At 42.3% G+C, this 17,364-nt stretch overlaps 1 protein-coding gene across 3 annotated transcripts in view; it reads right to left on the bottom strand.

The window, feature by feature from the left end:
- The window catches only part of NIPA1 (NIPA magnesium transporter 1), a 41,056-nt gene extending 38,124 nt beyond the window's left edge, over positions 1-2,932 (bottom strand). For 2 of the 3 annotated variants that reach the window (XM_068545358.1, XM_068545360.1), the window contains exon 1: positions 2,757-2,932. In XM_068545358.1, coding sequence (XP_068401459.1) covers positions 2,757-2,919 — 163 coding nt within the window. In that variant the 5' untranslated portion in view covers positions 2,920-2,932. Of the gene's footprint in view, positions 1-2,108; positions 2,326-2,756 lie in introns of those variants that run through there. The other variant, XM_068545359.1, reaches the window with a different exon arrangement.
- Positions 2,933-17,364: the final 14,432 nt, after the last annotated feature.

The following is a 17,364-nucleotide window of genomic DNA, read 5'->3' as shown; positions in this document are numbered from 1 at the left end:
CATCCCCCCCAGTTAAGAGGCTCCCAGGCCATCCTCACCTATCCACCAGCACAAAATTCTAATGTTGCAACTGGTTTTCAACAAGTTATCTTCAGACTTGATGGTTACCTTGTTTCTCTCTTCTAAGCTCTGCTTCAAGTGGGCTCTAACACTAAACATACTATCAATGACCTGTGGCCCCAGGTGTCCCCTGCCCTCTTCCCATCTTCAGGGTCTATCAAAGCCACACCAGGAGTGAGGCAGTTCACCTTGAGCCTGTGTTGTGCATGGTGCTCCTAGCCTATCCATTCCATTCCATGAAAGATATTCCATTCATTGGGAAGGTACTTTCAAGAGTGAGTGAAAGCTGGTAACAGAGAAAGCTGCACCCCAACTCCTCCCCCACAAAGGAAGGTCTGTGACCAGAACCTGGCTCTCCTGAAGCTGAGACTTGAAAGAAATGCTGGTGCATGGCAATGCAATAAAGCTGAAACTTTCAGCGAGACAGCTTTTTACAGTGTAAGACCATCAGGTCTCCCTTAGCACAAGAACTTGACTCCCCAGTTTTTAGCCACCTTCTCTTCCCTCCCATCTCCCCCATTTCAGTCATTTCACAACGGCCAACTATGTTGCTCATTAGCAGAGGTAGAAAAAGGTTTCAGGGGGAGTAGATGCTAAAACTACGCATCCTCAATACCTACAACAGTGCCTGGCACATAATAAGAGTTTTGTGAATGTCTGTTGAGCAAATCAAAACTAAATTTATCAAAACAAGACTATATGTCTGTCTTCCACCATTATGAGCAAGCCAGCTAGCTTGAATTAGTAGTGGTGGGTAGTAACTGGAGAAGTATGAAATCAGCAAATATCACATTTCCACTCATTTATTTAAGGGCATAGTATGCAGGTATAAATAAAAGCATGAATAATGTTTTTTTTTTTTAGGTTGCTGTGTTTTTTATTTTCTTAGTCCCTAATTCCCTTGAACACATAAGCTGAGCTGAAATAACATATTTAGTTTTACTCAATAATTACTGTTTTCTGTTAACTGAAGTCTATATTCAGGTTTCCTTAGATTTTACCTTATGTCTTATGGCCATGTGTCCTCAGGCTCCTCCTGGCTGCGACAGTCTGTCAGACTTTACGACCTTGACAGGAGGACTGGTCAGGTACTTTGCAGGCTGTTCCTGAATTCAGGTTTGTGTGATGTTTTTCTCATGGTTAGACTGGGGTCATGGGTTCTGGAGATCATGTACCTATCCTATCAAGGGCACGTGTGTTGTTTATTTCTGAATCATGACGAACATGTCACCCACCCCTGGAGCCCCTCAAACTGACAGGTGCTCCCTGAAAAGTGTGCTACTGCCAGACGTCCATTTATTACCTTAGAGATACATCTGCATCCTAGGGAAACCACGCTTGGTTTTATTTAGATTTTATGTACAGACTGCAACGTTTTCACTTCGAAGTTGAATTCTTTAACAAATATCTATGATTTTATATTTTCACTCGAGATTGTAGGCCCCTTTATCTCTTTCCTCAATTCACTCCTGGCTGATCATCCAGGGCACTGAAGAGAGTTTCACTTGCATTATAGAATCTGAACTATTAAATAAGTTTACTTATTCTTAAACCCATGACCTGGCGGTTTCCTCCTTCCCAGAGAGCTCCTAACACTATTCTTGTAGAACAACCACAAGACTCTCTCAGTCCTTCTGGACACGTTCATTTTCAGTCTCAAAGCATGCTACATCTTGCGTTCAGTAAACTGTCTCAGGCCTCTCTTAGCACAGAAGAACACTGGCAAAGAACTCTGCTACATCTTACACTTTCCACATTGATAAGCAGTGGTGTTTGGTGGCTTATCCACCCAAGGAATACTCAGTTGGCCCATTTTTGGTGGTTTTAATCTTCCTTGAGTGTTCTTCACAATGAAGATCACTTGTAGTCAGATGGGTCAAATCTAAACCAGAGATGGTTCAATCAAGGACCCCAGGAACAGAAGCCACAGGAAAGGTCAGACCTCTCGCTCGACCCTGAGAGCGAGCGCCTCCTTGGCCCGCAGGTCCCACCTAGCACACAGCTCTTACTTCTGCCTAGCACACAGCTGCCTAGCACACAGCTCTTACTTCTGCACTGGTGTGGCCACTGCAGGGGGCGAGAAGTCAGCAGGTCCTGCCCTCCAAGTGCACCCCAGGCTGGAGTCACAGCAAAGGCGGGAGGCCCGTCGCTCCTTCTGAGCAGGCACTGGGCTCCGACCATTCGGGGGATACTGCAAACAGGAAGCTTTCCCTAGCAGCCGGTGGGTGCGGGTGACAGGGACGCCTGGGCGCCAACCAGAGGGCAGGTCGGTGGGCTGCACGGCTGCAAAGCGATTGGGTCTGGGAGGGAGGAAAGAAGTCAGCTGGAGAAACCTTATAAAACTGAAGAAGGCTTCGCCAGCGCTGGGAAGGGAGAGAAACCGTGGCGGCGACACAACTACCACCGCTCAGGGCGCACCGGCTAATTGCCAGGCCGCCTCCGGAGCTGCTGGAGGACCAGGCTTGGCCGCGGCGGCGGCGCTTCTAGCGCACAGGACCGCGTCCGCGCCTGTGCTGCGGATGGTCTAGGGGCCTCGCGCCCGCGCAGCTGGCCCTCCGAGGTGCCCCGCCCCGTCTCCGGACCCCACTCCGGCGACGACCGGAACACACCCCCGCGGCTGCTCCCCTCCCCACGGCCGGCGGCTGCTCCCTCCACGCCCCCGCCCCCACCCCGAGCAGGGCCGCGGCCCGCCCTACCTCGCCGCTTGGCGCGCACGATGCCTTTCTTCTGCAGCACGAAGGTGGACCCGTTCACCAGGCTCGACACCACGGCCACGCCGAGGCCGAGCGACACGGCGGCGGGGCTCGGGCTGCGCGCCCCCTCCCCGGCCGCCGCCGCTGCAGTAGCTGCAGTCCCCATTCCGCCCGCGCCCGCCCTCCGCGCCTGCGCGCTCGCCCGCCGGGCCTGGAGGCGGGGGCCGGCTCCGCGGCCCAGAGCCACTGGGGTGCGGGGGACCGGGGCTCGGCAGGGGCGGGGTGGAGCCCGGGCTCCGGGAGGGGGTGAGAGGGGGGAGGAGGGGGAGGAGCGCGTTAGGAGAGGCGGCGGCGGCGAGGAGTGGGGTGAGGTGGCAGGTGGGTGGGCGCAGAGGCCGAGCTTCAGACTTGGCCATGCAAATGCAGGACCCCCAGTTAAGTTTGCCTCTCAGGTAAACAGGTAGGTTTTAGTGGGCGTCCCATGCGGTATTTAGGACTGGAAGAGCGCCAGCAAGACGCAGCCTTCGCTGGGATCATGGTCCCTCACAAAGCTGTTCGGGGGTCCGCAGAGAGCCGCCCCTGGGGCCTGAAACCAAGACAAGTCAGCTGTGCAAACTCGAATGGGACCGCTGAGGGAAGGGAAGTCATGTGTCTCCGCACTGGAGCAGTGAGCTCGTGATCGCACCGTCCAATTTACTGATTTATTTTTAGTAAAATATACCAAAATTACAGAAAACATGGGACAATATTTTAAAATTACTCAATCCCACAACCCTAGCCGAATAGTTGCTGTTTTCCCACCTAAAGTACAATTGCAATGACAATATACAAAATATCCTTTTTACTTAATATGTCATAATCAGTTTTTACGTTGCTACATAATGATTATTTTAATGACGGTATAATTTCCCGTGAAGTTAATTACCGTAATTTGTCTAACTGTTCAGCTGTCGTTGGTTGTTAGGTTGCTCCCAGTTTTTTTTTCCTATTATAAGTGATGCCATGATGAACGTCTTCGTAAATTTTGAAAAAACTAAAGAGTATCAACCTATACCTATATGCATCACTGTTTGTGAAGCAATATAAAATCAAATACTATTTCTGTATGAAAACTTTTATGCTGAATGAATCTAGTCCTTTGCTTATTCTTTTTTTGCTGCAGTAGCATATATATAACAAAACTTGCCATTTTAGCCATTTTTAAATGTACAATTCAGTGGCATTAATTACATTAACAGTGTTGTGCAACCCTCACCACTGTCTATTTCCAAAACTATTCCATCACTCCAAACAGAAACTCTATACCCATAAAGCAGTTATCTCCCATTTCTCCTCTCTCCTAGTCTCTGCTAATCACTAACCTACTTTCTGCCTCTATGAATTTGCCTATTCTAGATATTTCATATAAGTGAAATGTACAATATTTGTCCTTCTGTGACTGGCTCATGTCACTTAGTATAATGTTTTCAAGCTTCATCCATATTGTAGCGTATGTCAGAACATCATTCCTTTTTATGGCTCAGTAATATTCCATTGTATGTAAATATAGTAGTTCCCTTTATGCAAGGTTTCACTTTCCTTGTTTTCAGTTACCCAAAGTCAACGTGGTCCAAAAATGTTAATAGAAAATTCCAGCAATAAGCAATTCATAAACTTTAAATGACATGCTGTTCTGAGTAGTATGATGAAATCTCATTCCATCCTGCCCCGGACATGAATCATCACTTTGCCCATTGTATACCATCCATTTAGTCACTTAGTAGCAACTCAGTTATCACATCGACTACTGGGTATCGCAGGGCTTGTGTTCCTGCAACCCTTATTTTACTTAATAACAGCCCCAAAGCACAAGAGTAGTGATGCTGACAATTTGGATATGCCAAAGAGAAGCTGTAAAATGCTTCCTTTAAGTGAAAAGGTGAAAGTTTTGAACTTAATAAGGAAAGGAAAGAAAAAAATTGTATTCTGAGGTCAATAAGATCTACACTTAGAATCTTCTATCCATAAATTGTGAAGAAGGAAAAAGAAATTTGTGCAAGTTTCGCTGTCACACCTCAAACTGGAAAAGTTATGGCCACAGTGCATGATAAGTGCTTAGTTAAGATGAAAGAGTCATTACATTTGTACAATAAGATATTTAGAGAGAGAGAGACTACATTCACATAACTTTTATTACAGTATATTGTCATAATTGTTCTATTTTATCAGTGTTGTTATTAATCTCTCACTGTGCCTAATTTACAAATTAAACATTATCATAGGTATGTATGTACATCTGTATGTATAGGAAAAAACATAGTATATATAGAGTTCAGTACTATTTGAGGTTTCAGGCAACCACTGGAGCTCTTGGAGGGTATAGCCTGCAGATAAAGGGGGACTACTGTACGACGTTTTTTTTCTTAAAACAACTTTATTGGAGTATAACTGCTTTACAATGTTGTGTTAGTTTCTGCTGTAGCACAAAAAGAATCAGCTATATGTATACATATATCCCCATATCCCCTCCCTCTTGCACCTCCCTCCCACCCTCCATATCCCACCCCTCTACGTGATCACAAAGCACCAAGCTGATCTCCCTGTGCTAGGTAACTACTTCCCACTAGCTATCTATTTCACATTTGCCAGTGTATATATGTCAGTGTTACTCTCTGACTTCGTCCCTGCTTACCCTTCCCCCTCCCCGTGTCCTCAAGTCCATTCTCTACATCTGCATCTTTATTCCTGTCCTGCCCCTAGGGTCATCACAACCATTTTGTTTTTTTAGATTCCATATATATGTGTTAGCATATGGTATTTGTTTTTCTCTTTCTGACTTACTTCACTCTGTATGACAGACTCTAGGTCCATCCACCTCACTGCAAGTAACTCAATTTCATTTCTTTTCATGGCTGAGTAATATTCCACTGTATATATGTGCCGCAACTTCTTTATCCATTCATCTGTCAATGGACGCTTAAGTTGTACCATGTCCTGGCTATTGTAAATAGAGCTGCAATGAACATTGTGGTACATGTCTCTTTTTGAATTATGGTTTTCTCAGGGTATATGCCCAGTAGTGGGATTGCTGGGTCATATGGTAATTCTATTTTTAGTTTTTTAAGGAACCTCCATACTGTTCTCCATAGTGGCTGTATCAGTTTACATTCCCACCAACAGTGCAAGAGGGTTCCCTTTTCTCCACACCCTCTCCAGCATGTATTGTTTCTAGATTTTTTGATGATGGCCATTCTGCCCAGTGTGAGGTGATACTTCATTGTGGTTTTTGTTTGCATTTCTCTACTAATTAGTGATGTTGAGCATCCTTTCATGTGTTTGTTGGCAATCTGTATATCTTCTTTTGGAGAAATGTATATTTAGGTCTTCTGCCCATTTTTGGATTGGGTTGTTTGTTTTTTTAATATTAAGCTGCGTGAGCTGCTTGTATATTTTGGAGATTAATCCTTTGTCCGTTGATTCATTTGCAAATATTTTCTCCCATTCTGAGGGTTGTCTTTTTGTCTTGTTTATGGTTTCCTTTGCTGTGCAAAAGCTTTTAAGTTTCATTAGGTCCCATTTGTTTACTTTTGTTTTTATTTCCATTTCTCTAGGATTTGGGTCAAAAAGGATCTTGCTGTGATTTATGTCATAGAGTGTTCCGCCTATGTTTTCCTCTAAGAGTTTTATAGTGTCTGGCCTTACATTTAGGTCTTTAATCCATTTGGAGTTTATTTTTGTGTATGGTGTTAGGAAGTGTTCTAATTTCATTCTTCACATGCAGCTGTCCAGTTTTCTCAGCACCACTTATTGAAGAGGCTGTCTTTTCTCCATTGTATATTCTTGCCTCCTTTGTCAAACATAAGGTGACCATATGTGCGTGGGTTTATCTCTGGGCTTTCTATCCTGTTCCATTGATCTATATTTCTTTTTTTGTGCCAGTACCATACTGTCTTGATTACTGTAGATTTGTTGTATAGTCTGAAGTCAGGGAGCCTGATTCCTCCAGCTCCGTTTTTCTTTCTCAAGGTTGCTTTGGCTATTTGGGGTCTTTTGTGTTTCCATACAGATTGTAAAATTTTTTGTTCTAGTTCTGTGAAAAATGCCAGTGGTAGTTTGATAGGGATTGCATTGAATCTGTACATTGCTTTGGGTAGTATAGTCATTTTCACGATGTTGATTCTTCCAATCCAAGAACATGGTATATCTATCTCTCCATCTGTCTGTATCGTCTTTAATTTCTTTCATCAGTGTCTTATAGTTTTCTGCATACAGGTCTTTTGTCTCCTTAGGAAGGTTTATTCCTAGGTATTTTATTCTTTTTGTTGCAGTTGTAAATGGGAGTGTTTCCTTAATTTCACGTTCAGATTTTTCATCGTTACTGTATAGGAATGAAAGAGATTTCTGTGCATTAATTTTGTATTCTGCTGCTTTACCAGATTCATTGATTAGCTCTAGTAGTTTTCTGGTAGCATCTTTAGGATTCTCTATGTATAGTATCATGTCATTTGGAAACAGTGACAGTTTTACTTCTTCTTTTCCGATTTGGATTCCTTTCATTTCTTTTTCTTCTCTGATTGCTGTGGCTAAAACTTCCAAAACTATGTAGAATAATAGTGGTGAGGGTGGGCAACCTTGTCATGTTCCTGATCTTAGGGGAAATGGTTTCATTTTTTCACCATTGAGAACAATGTTGGCTGTGGGTTTGTCATATATGGCCTTCCTTATGTTGAGGTAGGTTCCCTCTATGCCCACTTTCTAGAGAGTTTTTATCATAAAGCGGTGTTGATTTTTGTCAAAAGTTTTTTCTGCATCTATTGAGATTATCATATGGTTTTTATCCTTCAATTTGTTAATATGGTGTATCACATTGATTGATTTGCATACATTGAAGAATCCTTGCATTCCTGAGAGAAACCCCACTTGATCATGGTGTATGATCCTTTTAATATGCTGTTGGATTCGGTTGGCTAGTATTTTGTTGAGGATTTTTGCATCTATGTTCATCAGTGATATTGGCCTGTAGTTTTCTTTTTTTGTGACATCTTTGGTTTTGGTATCAGGGTGATGGTGTCCTCGTAGAATGAGTTTGGGAGTGTTTCTCTCTCTGCTATACTTTGGAAGAGTTTGAGAAGGATAGGTGTTAGATCTTCTCTGAATGTTTGACAGAATTCACCTGTGAAGCCATCTGGTCCTGGGCTTTTGTTTGTTGGAAGATTTTTAATCACAGTGTCAATTTTAGTCCTTGTCATATTTTCTGTTCATATTTTCTATTTCTTCCTGGTTCAGTCTCAGAAGGTTGTGCTTTTCTAAGAATTTGTCCATTTCTTCCAGGTTGTCCATTTTATTGGCATATAGTTGCTTGTAGTAATCTCTCATGATCCTTTGTATTTCTGCAGTGTCAGTTGTTACTTCTCCTTTTTCATTTCTCATTCTATTGATTTGAGTCTTCTCCCTTTTTTTCTTGATGAGTCTGGCTAATGGTTTATCAGTTTTCTTTATCTTCTCAAAGAACCAGCTTTTAGTTTTATTGATCCTTGCTATTGTTTCCTTCATTTCTTTTTTCATTTATTCTGATCTGATCTTTATGATTTCTTTCCTTCTACTAACTTTGGGGTTTTTTTTTGTTCTTCTTTCTCTAATTGCTTTAAGTGTAAGGTTAGCTTGTTTATTTGAGATTTTTCTTGTTTCTTGAGGGAGGATTGTATTGCTGTAAACCTCCCTCTTAGAACAGCTTTTGCTGCATCCCATAGGTTTTGGGTCGCCGTGTTTTCATTGTCATTTGTTTCCAAGTATTTTTTTATTTCCTCTTTGATTTCTTCAGTGATCTCTTGGTTATTTGGTAGCGTACTGTTTAGTGTCCATGTGTTTGTATTTTTTACAATTTTTTTCCTGTAATTGATATCTAGTCCCATAGCATTGTGGTTGGAAAAGATACTTGATACGATTTCAATATTCTTAAATTTACCAAGGCTTGATTTGTGACCCAAGATATGATCTATCCTGGAGAATGTTCCATGAGCACTTGAGAAGAAAGTGTATTCTGTTGGTTTTGGATGGAATGTCCTATAGATATCAATTAAGTCTATCTGGTCTAATGTGTGTTTTAAAGCTTGTGTTTCCTTATTTATTTTCATTTTGGATGATCTGTCTATTGGTGAAGGTGGGGTTTAAAGTCCCCTACCATTATTGTGTTACTGTTGATTTCCCCTTTTATGGCTGTTAGCATTTGCCGTATGTATTGAGGTGCTCCTAGGTTGGGTTCATAAATATTTACAATTGTTATAGCTTCGTCTTGGATTGATCCCTTGATCATTATGTAGTTTCCTTCTTTGTGTCTTGTAAGAGTCTTTATTTTAAAGTCTATTTTGTCTGATATGAGTATTGCCACTCCAGCTTTCTTTTGATTTCCATTTGCATGGAATATCTTTTTCCATCCCCTCACTTTCAGTCTGTATGTGTCCCTAGGTCTGAGTTGGGTATCTTGTAGACAGCATATATAGGGGTCTTGTTTTTTTATCTGGTCAGCCAGTCTGTGTCTTTTGGTTGGAGCATTTAATCCGTCTACATTTAAGGTGGTTATCCATATGTATGTTCCTATTACCATTTTCTTCATTGTTTTGGGTTTGTTATTGTAGGTCTTTTCCTTCTCTTGTGTTTCCTGCCTAGAGAAGTTCCTTTTACATTTGTTGTAAAGCTGGTTTGGTGGTGCTGAATTCTCTTAACTTTTGTTTGTCTGTAAAGGTTTTACTTTCTCCGTCAAATCTGAATGAGATCCTTGCTGGGTAGAGTAATCTTTGTTGTAGGTTTTTCCCTTTCATCACTTTAAATATGTCCTGCCACTTCCTTCTGGCTTGCAGAGTTTCTGCTGAAAGATCAGCTGTTAACCTTATGGGGTTTCCCTTCTATGTTATTTGTTGCTTTCTCCTTGCTGCTTTTAATATTTTTTCTTTGTATTTAATTTTTGATAGTTTGATTAATATGTACCTTGGCGTGTTTCTCCTTGGATTTATCCTGTATGGGACTCTCTGTGCTTCCTGGACTTGATTGACTATTTCCTTTCCCATGTTAGAGAAGTTTTCAACCATAATCTCTTCAAATATTTCTCAGACCCTTTCTTTTTCTCTTCTTCTTCTGGGACCCCTATAATTTGAATGTTGGTGTGTTTAATGTTGTCCCAGAGGTCTCTGAGACTGTCCTCAATTCTTTTCATTCTTTTTTCTTTATTCTGCTCTGCAGCAGTTATTTCCACTATTTTATCTTCCAGGTCACTTATCCATTCTTCTGCCTCAGTTATTCTGCTATTGATTCCTTCTAGAGTATTTTTAATTTTATTTATTGTGTTGTTCATCACTGTTTGTTTGCTCTTTAGTTCTTCTAGGTCCTTGTTAAAGGCTTCTTCTATTATCCCCATTCTATTTCCAAGGTTTTGGATCATCTTTACTATCATTACTCTGAATTCTTTTTCAGGTAGACTGCCTATTTCCTCTTCATTTGTTTGGTCTGGTGGTTTTTACCTTGCTCCTTCATCTGTTGCATATTTCTCTGTCTTCTCATTTTGTTTAACTTACTGTGTTTGGGGTCTCCTTTTTGCAGGCTGCATGTTCGTAGTTCCTGTTATTTTTGGGGTCTGCCTCCAGTGGGTGAGACTGACTCAGTGTCTTGTGTAGGCTTCCTGGTGGAGGGGACTGGTGCCTGTGTTCTGGTGGGTGGGGCTGGATCTTGTCTTTCTTGTGGGCAGGGCCTCACTCGGTGGTGTGTTTTGGGGTGTCTGTGAACTCAGTATGGCTTTAGGCAGCCTCTCTGCTAATGGGTGGGGTTGTGTTCCTGTCTTGCTAGTTGTTTGCCATGGGGCATCCAGCACTGGAGCTTGCTGACTGTTGGGTGAAGCTGGGTCTTAACGTTGAGGCAAAGATCTCTGGGAGACCTCTCGCTGACTGATATTATGTGGGGCCAGGAGGTTTCTGGTGGTCCAATGTCCTGGACTTGGCACTCCCACCTCAGAGGCTCAGGCTCAACACTTGGCCGGAGCACCAAGACCCTGCCAACCACACAGCTCAGAAGAAAATGAAGAAGAAAAATAAAACAGAGAGAACCCTAGGATAAATGGTAAAAGCAAACCTAAACAGACAAAATCACACAAAGAAGCATACACATACACACAAAAAGAGAAAAAGGAAAAAAACTTAAAAAAAAAATTAAAAAATCAAAATTAAACATAAAAAAAAAGAGGAGAGCAACCAAACCAATAAAGAAATCCACCAATGATAATAAACACTAAAAACTAAACTAAGATAAACATAAAACCAGAAACCCATCAGGTGCAGAAAGCAAACCCCAAGTCTACAGTTGCTCCCAAAGTCCACTGCCTCAATTTTGGGATGATTCATTGTCTATTCAGGTATTCTTCAGATGCAGGGTTTATGAAGTTCATTGTAGGGATATTATCTGCTGCTCCTGAGTCTGCACAGAGAAATTTCCCTTTCTCCTCTGTTCACACAGCTCCTGGGTTTCAGTTTTGGATATGGCCCTGCCTCTGCATGTAGGCCACCCTCAGGAGTCTGTTCCCCCCCAAGACAGGAAGGGGTTAATTTAGCAGCTGATTAGGGCTCTCTTGCTCTCTCAGACCAGGGAGAGGGAGGGGTACAGTAGTCATAATTGGAATGTGGGTTGAGCCTGGAGTGGCAGAGGCCATGTGACATTGCAACAGCCTGAGGTGTGCCATGTGTTCTCCCGGGGAACTTGTCCCTGGATCACAGGACCCTGGCAGTGGCGTGCTGCACAGGCTTCTAGGGTGGGTGTGGATAGTGACCTGTGCTTGCACACAGGATTCTTGGTGGCAGTGGCAGCAGCGTTAGCAGTTCATGCCCGTCTCGGGTCTGAGCTAATAGCCGTGGCTCGCACCCATCTCTAGAGCTCGCTTAGGCGGTGCTCTACATTCTGTGGGCACATGGGGAAGGAATCCCCTTTCCTTTCACACCCCAAAACAATGGTCTCTTGCCTCTTAGGCAGTTACAGTCTTTTTCCCGGACTCCCTCCCGGCTAGCTGTGGCGCACTAGCCCCTTCAGGCTGTGTTCACACCGCCAACCCCAGTCCTCTCCCTGGGATCTGACCGAAGCCCGAGCCTCAGCTCCCAGCCCCCGCCCGTCCTGGCGGGTGAGCAGACAAGCCTCTCAGGCTGGTGAGTGCTGGTTGGCACCGATCCTCTGTGCGGGAATCTCTCCGCTTTTCCTTCCGCACCCCTGTGGCTGCGCTCTCCTCAGTGGCTCCGAAGCTTCCCCACTCCGCCACCCGCAGTCTCCGCCCGCGAAGGGGCTTCCTAGTGCGTGGAAACCTTTCCTCTTTCACGGCTCCCTCCCACTGGTGCAGGTCCTGTCCCTATTCTTTTGTCTCTGTTTTTCCTTTTTTCTTTTGCCCTACCCAGGTGCATGGGGATTTTCTTGCCTTTTGGGAAGTCTGAGGTCTTCTGCCAGCGTCCAGTAGGTGTTCCGTAGGAGTTGTTCCACATGTAGATGTATTTCTGTTGTATTTGTGGGGAGGAAGGTGATCCCCACGTCTTACTCCTCCGCCATCTTGAAGGTCTCTCTCCAACATTTTTTTAATCTAGTCATCTTTTGATGGACACTTAGGTTGTTTCCACCTTTTGTCTGTTGCGAATGTTGTTGCAATGACCATTGGTGTGAAAGTATCTATTGGAGGCTCTGACTTAAATTCTTTGGGATATATACCTAAGAGTGGAATTGCTGAGTCATATGGTAAATTCTATGTTTAGATTTTGAGGAACCACCAAACTTTTCCACAGCCACTGCACTGCTTAATTCCTTCAACAATAAGCTGTGACAATATGTATGAAATGCTGTCTGCCAGGAAAACTTGCCTGAGCCTAGGAGTCCAGAGGTTTTCTCTGCGGTCAGTCACACACCAAAATTCAAGACTCCCTACAGAAAAGCAAGTGTTCAGCATGAACCATATTGTTTGTACAGTTTAGGCATGGTGAACCACTCTTATCAGGGAAAAAGATAATAATGGAGTTGTGTGAGGCCTAACTAAATCCAAGTTCCCAGAGGTCAGCCAAGGGAAAACTTTGCAAGCAGGCCTCTCTCAGGACAGTTTCTTTATCTATCTATCTATCATCTATCATCTATTTCTATCTATATATCTACCTGTATGTCTTTTTCTTTTCTCCCTTCCTTCCTTCCTTTCTTCCTTTCTTTCTTCCTTCCTTCATTTCTTTCTTTCTTTCTTTCTTTCTTTCTTTCTTTCTTTCTTTCTTTCTTTCTTTCTTTCTTTCTTTCTTTCTTTCTTTCTTTCTTTTTCCTTCTTTCCTTCTTTCTTTCTTTTTTTTCTCTTGTGTGTTTGCAGTAATAGCCTCTTCCGTACCAGAAATCAACTAAAGTCAGGGAAGTAGGCTCAAAAAAAGTATTTGAATAGATAAACTAGATATCTAATTTTAAAAGCAGGAGGAACTCAAGTCTCACTCAGAAAAACTATTTACTCATTTTACACACAGAACTGGCAAGCTGTAAACTTGATCAGAACTGCCTAAACTGTTGTCTGGTGGAAAATGTTAATAGATAGATTGAGGACAACTGGGTGACCATATAGAAAACATTAAATTGGATCCATTTATCATAACGTATATCCAAATAAATTCCAAGTAGATGAGTTTTTTAATGTTAAAAAGAGCCTCAGTCAACATCTTGATTTCAGCCTTGTGAGACCCTAAGCAGAGGACCCAGCTAAGCCACATTGAGTCTTTACCCACAGAAACTCTGAGATAATAAATATTTTTTAAGCCTCTAAGTTTGTGGTAATTTGTTATGCAGCAATAGATAACTAATGAAGTTCGCTAGTTTCTTTGTGATAAAATTTTATTTGTTCCTCTATCCTCCATATTTTCTGTAAACTGGATGTTACTTCTACATGTTTGATTAGATTCCAGTTCTACTTTTTAATATTAAAACTATGACATATATAGTGCTAGTGATTTTATTTCTGTTGCATCAGATCTGGAGGCACCCAATGCCTGATAAGGTCAGTGGGTTCAGGTGATGAGAACCTGACCCCTCTGCTCTAAGCTCTCCCATCATCCCTTCAACTAATAGTATCAAACACTGATAATTTTTGCCTGAATAAATAAATTAATTTAATATGGTGAAGTGGTGATATTTTATAATTCAATCAGTTTTTCTATATTTACTAACAGGAATCTTTCTTAAATGTACATCTTGTTCTGTCTGTCTATCTATCTATCTATCTACCTATCTGTTGGCCTGCTCAGATCAAGATATAGAGGGTTTCTAGGACCTCAGAAAGTTCCTTCCCATTCTATACCCTCATACTATCATTTAGTTTTGCTTTCTTGAACTTCATATAAGTGAAAGTATACAGTGGATTCTCCCTTGTATTTGGTTTCTTCACTCAACCTAATATCTGTGCAATTAATCCATGTTGTTGAATGTTCTACTATCTCATTGAGATAGTAGATAGTATCATAATTGAGATAATATGTAATTTCTTTTTTGCTATGCTTTAAATTTTATTTTGTCCTAGATACTTTGCAGTTAACAACAATGTACGTTTCTTTATGTTTATTCCTCTTGAGATTTGCTTTACTTTTTTTTTGTTTAAATAAATTTATTTATTTATTTATTTATTTTTGGCTGCACTGGGTCTTCGTTACTGTGTGTAGGTTTTCCGTAGTTGCGGCGAGCGGGGGCCACTCTCTGCTGCAGTGTGCAGGCCTCTCACTGCGGCGGCCTCTCCTGTTGCGGAGCACGGGCTCCAGGCGTGCGGCCCTCAGCAGTTGTGGCTCACGGGCTCAGTAGTTGTGGTTTGCGGGCTCCAGAATGCAGGCTCAGCAGTTGTGGCACACGGGCCTACCTGCTCCACGGCATGTGGGATCTTCCACGACCAGGGCCAAACCCGGAACCCCTGCATTGGCAGGCGGATTCTCAACCACTGCACCACCAGGGGAGCCCTGCTTTACTTTTTGAATCTGATGATTCATGGTATTTTAATCAATTCCAGCAAATTTTCAAATATCTCTTCAAATAATGCCCCTCATTTAATTTAAGTTTTCTCCTTTTTTTTTTTTTAATTTTATTTATTTTATTTTTGCCTGTGTTGGGTCTTCGTTTCTGTGCGAGGGCTTTCTCTAGTTGTGGCAAGCGGGGGCCACTCTTCATCGCGGTGCGCGGGCCTTTCACTATCGCGGCCTCTCTTGTTGCGGAGCACAGGCTCCAGATGCACAGGCTCAGTAGTTGTGGCTCACGGGCCCAGTTGCTCCGAGGCATGTGGGATCCTCCCAGACCAGGGCTGGAACCCGTGTCCCCTGCCCTGGCAGGCAGACTCTCAACCACTGCGCCACCAGGGAAGCCCAAGTTTTCTCCTTTTTAAAAACTCCACTTGTATGTGTATTGGATCAGGAGTCAGCAAACTATAGCCCATTGACCATAATCAGTCTCCTTTCTATTTTTGTAAATAAAGTTTTGTTGGAACACAGTATCATTTATTCATTTATGTATGTTTTGTGGATATTTATGCACTACAACAACAGGGGAGAGAACTTGTGACAGAGACCATATGGCCCTAAAATATTTATTACCTAGCCTTTGACAGAAAAAGTTTGCTGGCCCCTATGTTAAACAATCTCATTTTTCTTCAAAGTTTTCTAACCTTTTGAATCCTAGATCTCCTTGCCTCCATCCCATATACTAGGTGCTTTCATCAGATATAACTTCAGTTTGAACTTTTAGTTTATTTCAGCTATGTACAATCTGTTTAAATCTGAGATCGACAAGCTTTTTCTTACAGGGCCAGACAGTGATTATTTTAGGCTTTTAGACATACAGATGCAGTTGCAATTGCTCAATTCTGCAGTTTTAGTGCAAAAGTAGCAGAGACAATATATAAAAAAATATGTGTGGCTGTGTGCGAGTGCACTTTATTCATAGAAATAGGCAGCCAACCCACAGGTCATAGTTTGCTCATTTAAACCATTATTTGAGCTTCAAATTTCAATGATTTTACTTTTATTTTCAGAAGTTCCATTCCTTTCCATATCTTCCAGGGTTTTTATTTTTAAACTGTCTTGTCTTCTCAGGATTTTATTCATTTATTTATTTATTTATGGCCACACCACACGGCTTGAAGGATCTAAGTTCCCCTACCAGGGATTGAACCTGGGCCACGGCAGTGAAAGCCCAGAATCCTAACCACTAGGCAACCAGGGAACTCCCCTCAGAATTTTAATTTCACTTTCATTTCTCTAACTATATTAAACAGATTTCCTTTGTATTTTTATCTGATAAATTTCATATCTGTGGTCCTTCATGGTCAGAATCAGCAGTTTGTTTATCTTTTGACAATTATGCATAGTAGTTTGTTTCCTTGTGTATTTTATAATTTATAATTATACAAATTTTGCAGTTTGTGTTTGGCTGATTTGACCTGTGGGACTAGCGAGGGCAATGAATTCATAGTATGTGTTTCTCCACAGAGGACTTAGGTTTGGCTCCGCCAGGCTCCCAAAGGTGCTGTTAATATGGGACAAGTGCTTGACTTTCAGTTTTCCAGGCCATGAAGACAGTGTCAATTTCAAACATCAAAACTATGTAGTTCTGGGCTTCCCTGGTGGCGCAGTGGTTGAGAATCTGCCTGCCAATGCAGGGGACACGGGTTCGAGCCCTGGTCTGGGAAGATCCCACATGCCGCGGAGCAACTGGGCCCGTGAGCCACAACTACTGAGCCTGAGCGTCTGGAGCCTCTGCTCCACAACAAGAGAGGCCGCGATAGTGAGAGGCCTGCGCACCGCAATGAAGAGTGGCCCCCACTCGCCGCAACTGGAGAAAGCCCTCGCACAGAAACGAAGACCCAACACAGCCAAAAATAAAAATAATAAATAAATAATAAATTAAAAAATTAAAAAAAAAAAACTATGTAGTTCTATATTTAAAAATTCTTAGATGAGATTTTAAACTTTTTTTTCATTAAATACTAAAACAGGTTTTTTTCTTTTTTTTTTTTCTGCACCAGGCAGAATTTTTCTAGTCTACAAGTCTCAAATCCCTACAAAAGTTGTGGCTTCCTGTGTGCGTGTGCAGGGGGTTGTCTAAATTCCACTTCTCCAGGTTGCATAGACCCTTTCTTAGTTGTTTGCATCTCAGTTTCTAGGTTGCATGTATGAGCAATTATTCCAAGAGATAAAGGCTTATTGACTCCTAGTTTTCTAGGTTCCAAGCAGGAGAAACTACTCCCAAAGCACTACAACTTTGTCTCTTCTCCCTTTTGGGTTCCAGGTCTCCAGGTCCTAAGAAAGAGCAGCTACTACAGAGCAAGAAGGCCTTGACTCCTCTGCTTCTTGGAATCAAGATCTCTAGGTTCAGAGAATGAATACTACTCTCTGTAATGGACAAGAAAACCATTTTTCCTCTGCTTGTGCTATTTCAACCCTCTGGGTTTTGAGTATGGGCAATTACTCCCAAGACATAACGGGCTTGTTTCTTCTGTTTGTTGAATCCCAAGTTATAGGTTCTGAGTATGAGCAAGTGTTCCCAGGACACCAAATCTTGTCTTCTTTGCTTGTTATTTCTCTAATGTCCAGGATCCAACTATTGGCAACTCTTCTCTGGA

Source organism: Eschrichtius robustus, chromosome 5 (assembly GCF_028021215.1).
Source record: "Eschrichtius robustus isolate mEscRob2 chromosome 5, mEscRob2.pri, whole genome shotgun sequence".
Taxonomy (NCBI): domain Eukaryota; kingdom Metazoa; phylum Chordata; class Mammalia; order Artiodactyla; family Eschrichtiidae; genus Eschrichtius; species Eschrichtius robustus.
This window is presented reverse-complemented; position numbering and strand designations above follow the sequence as displayed.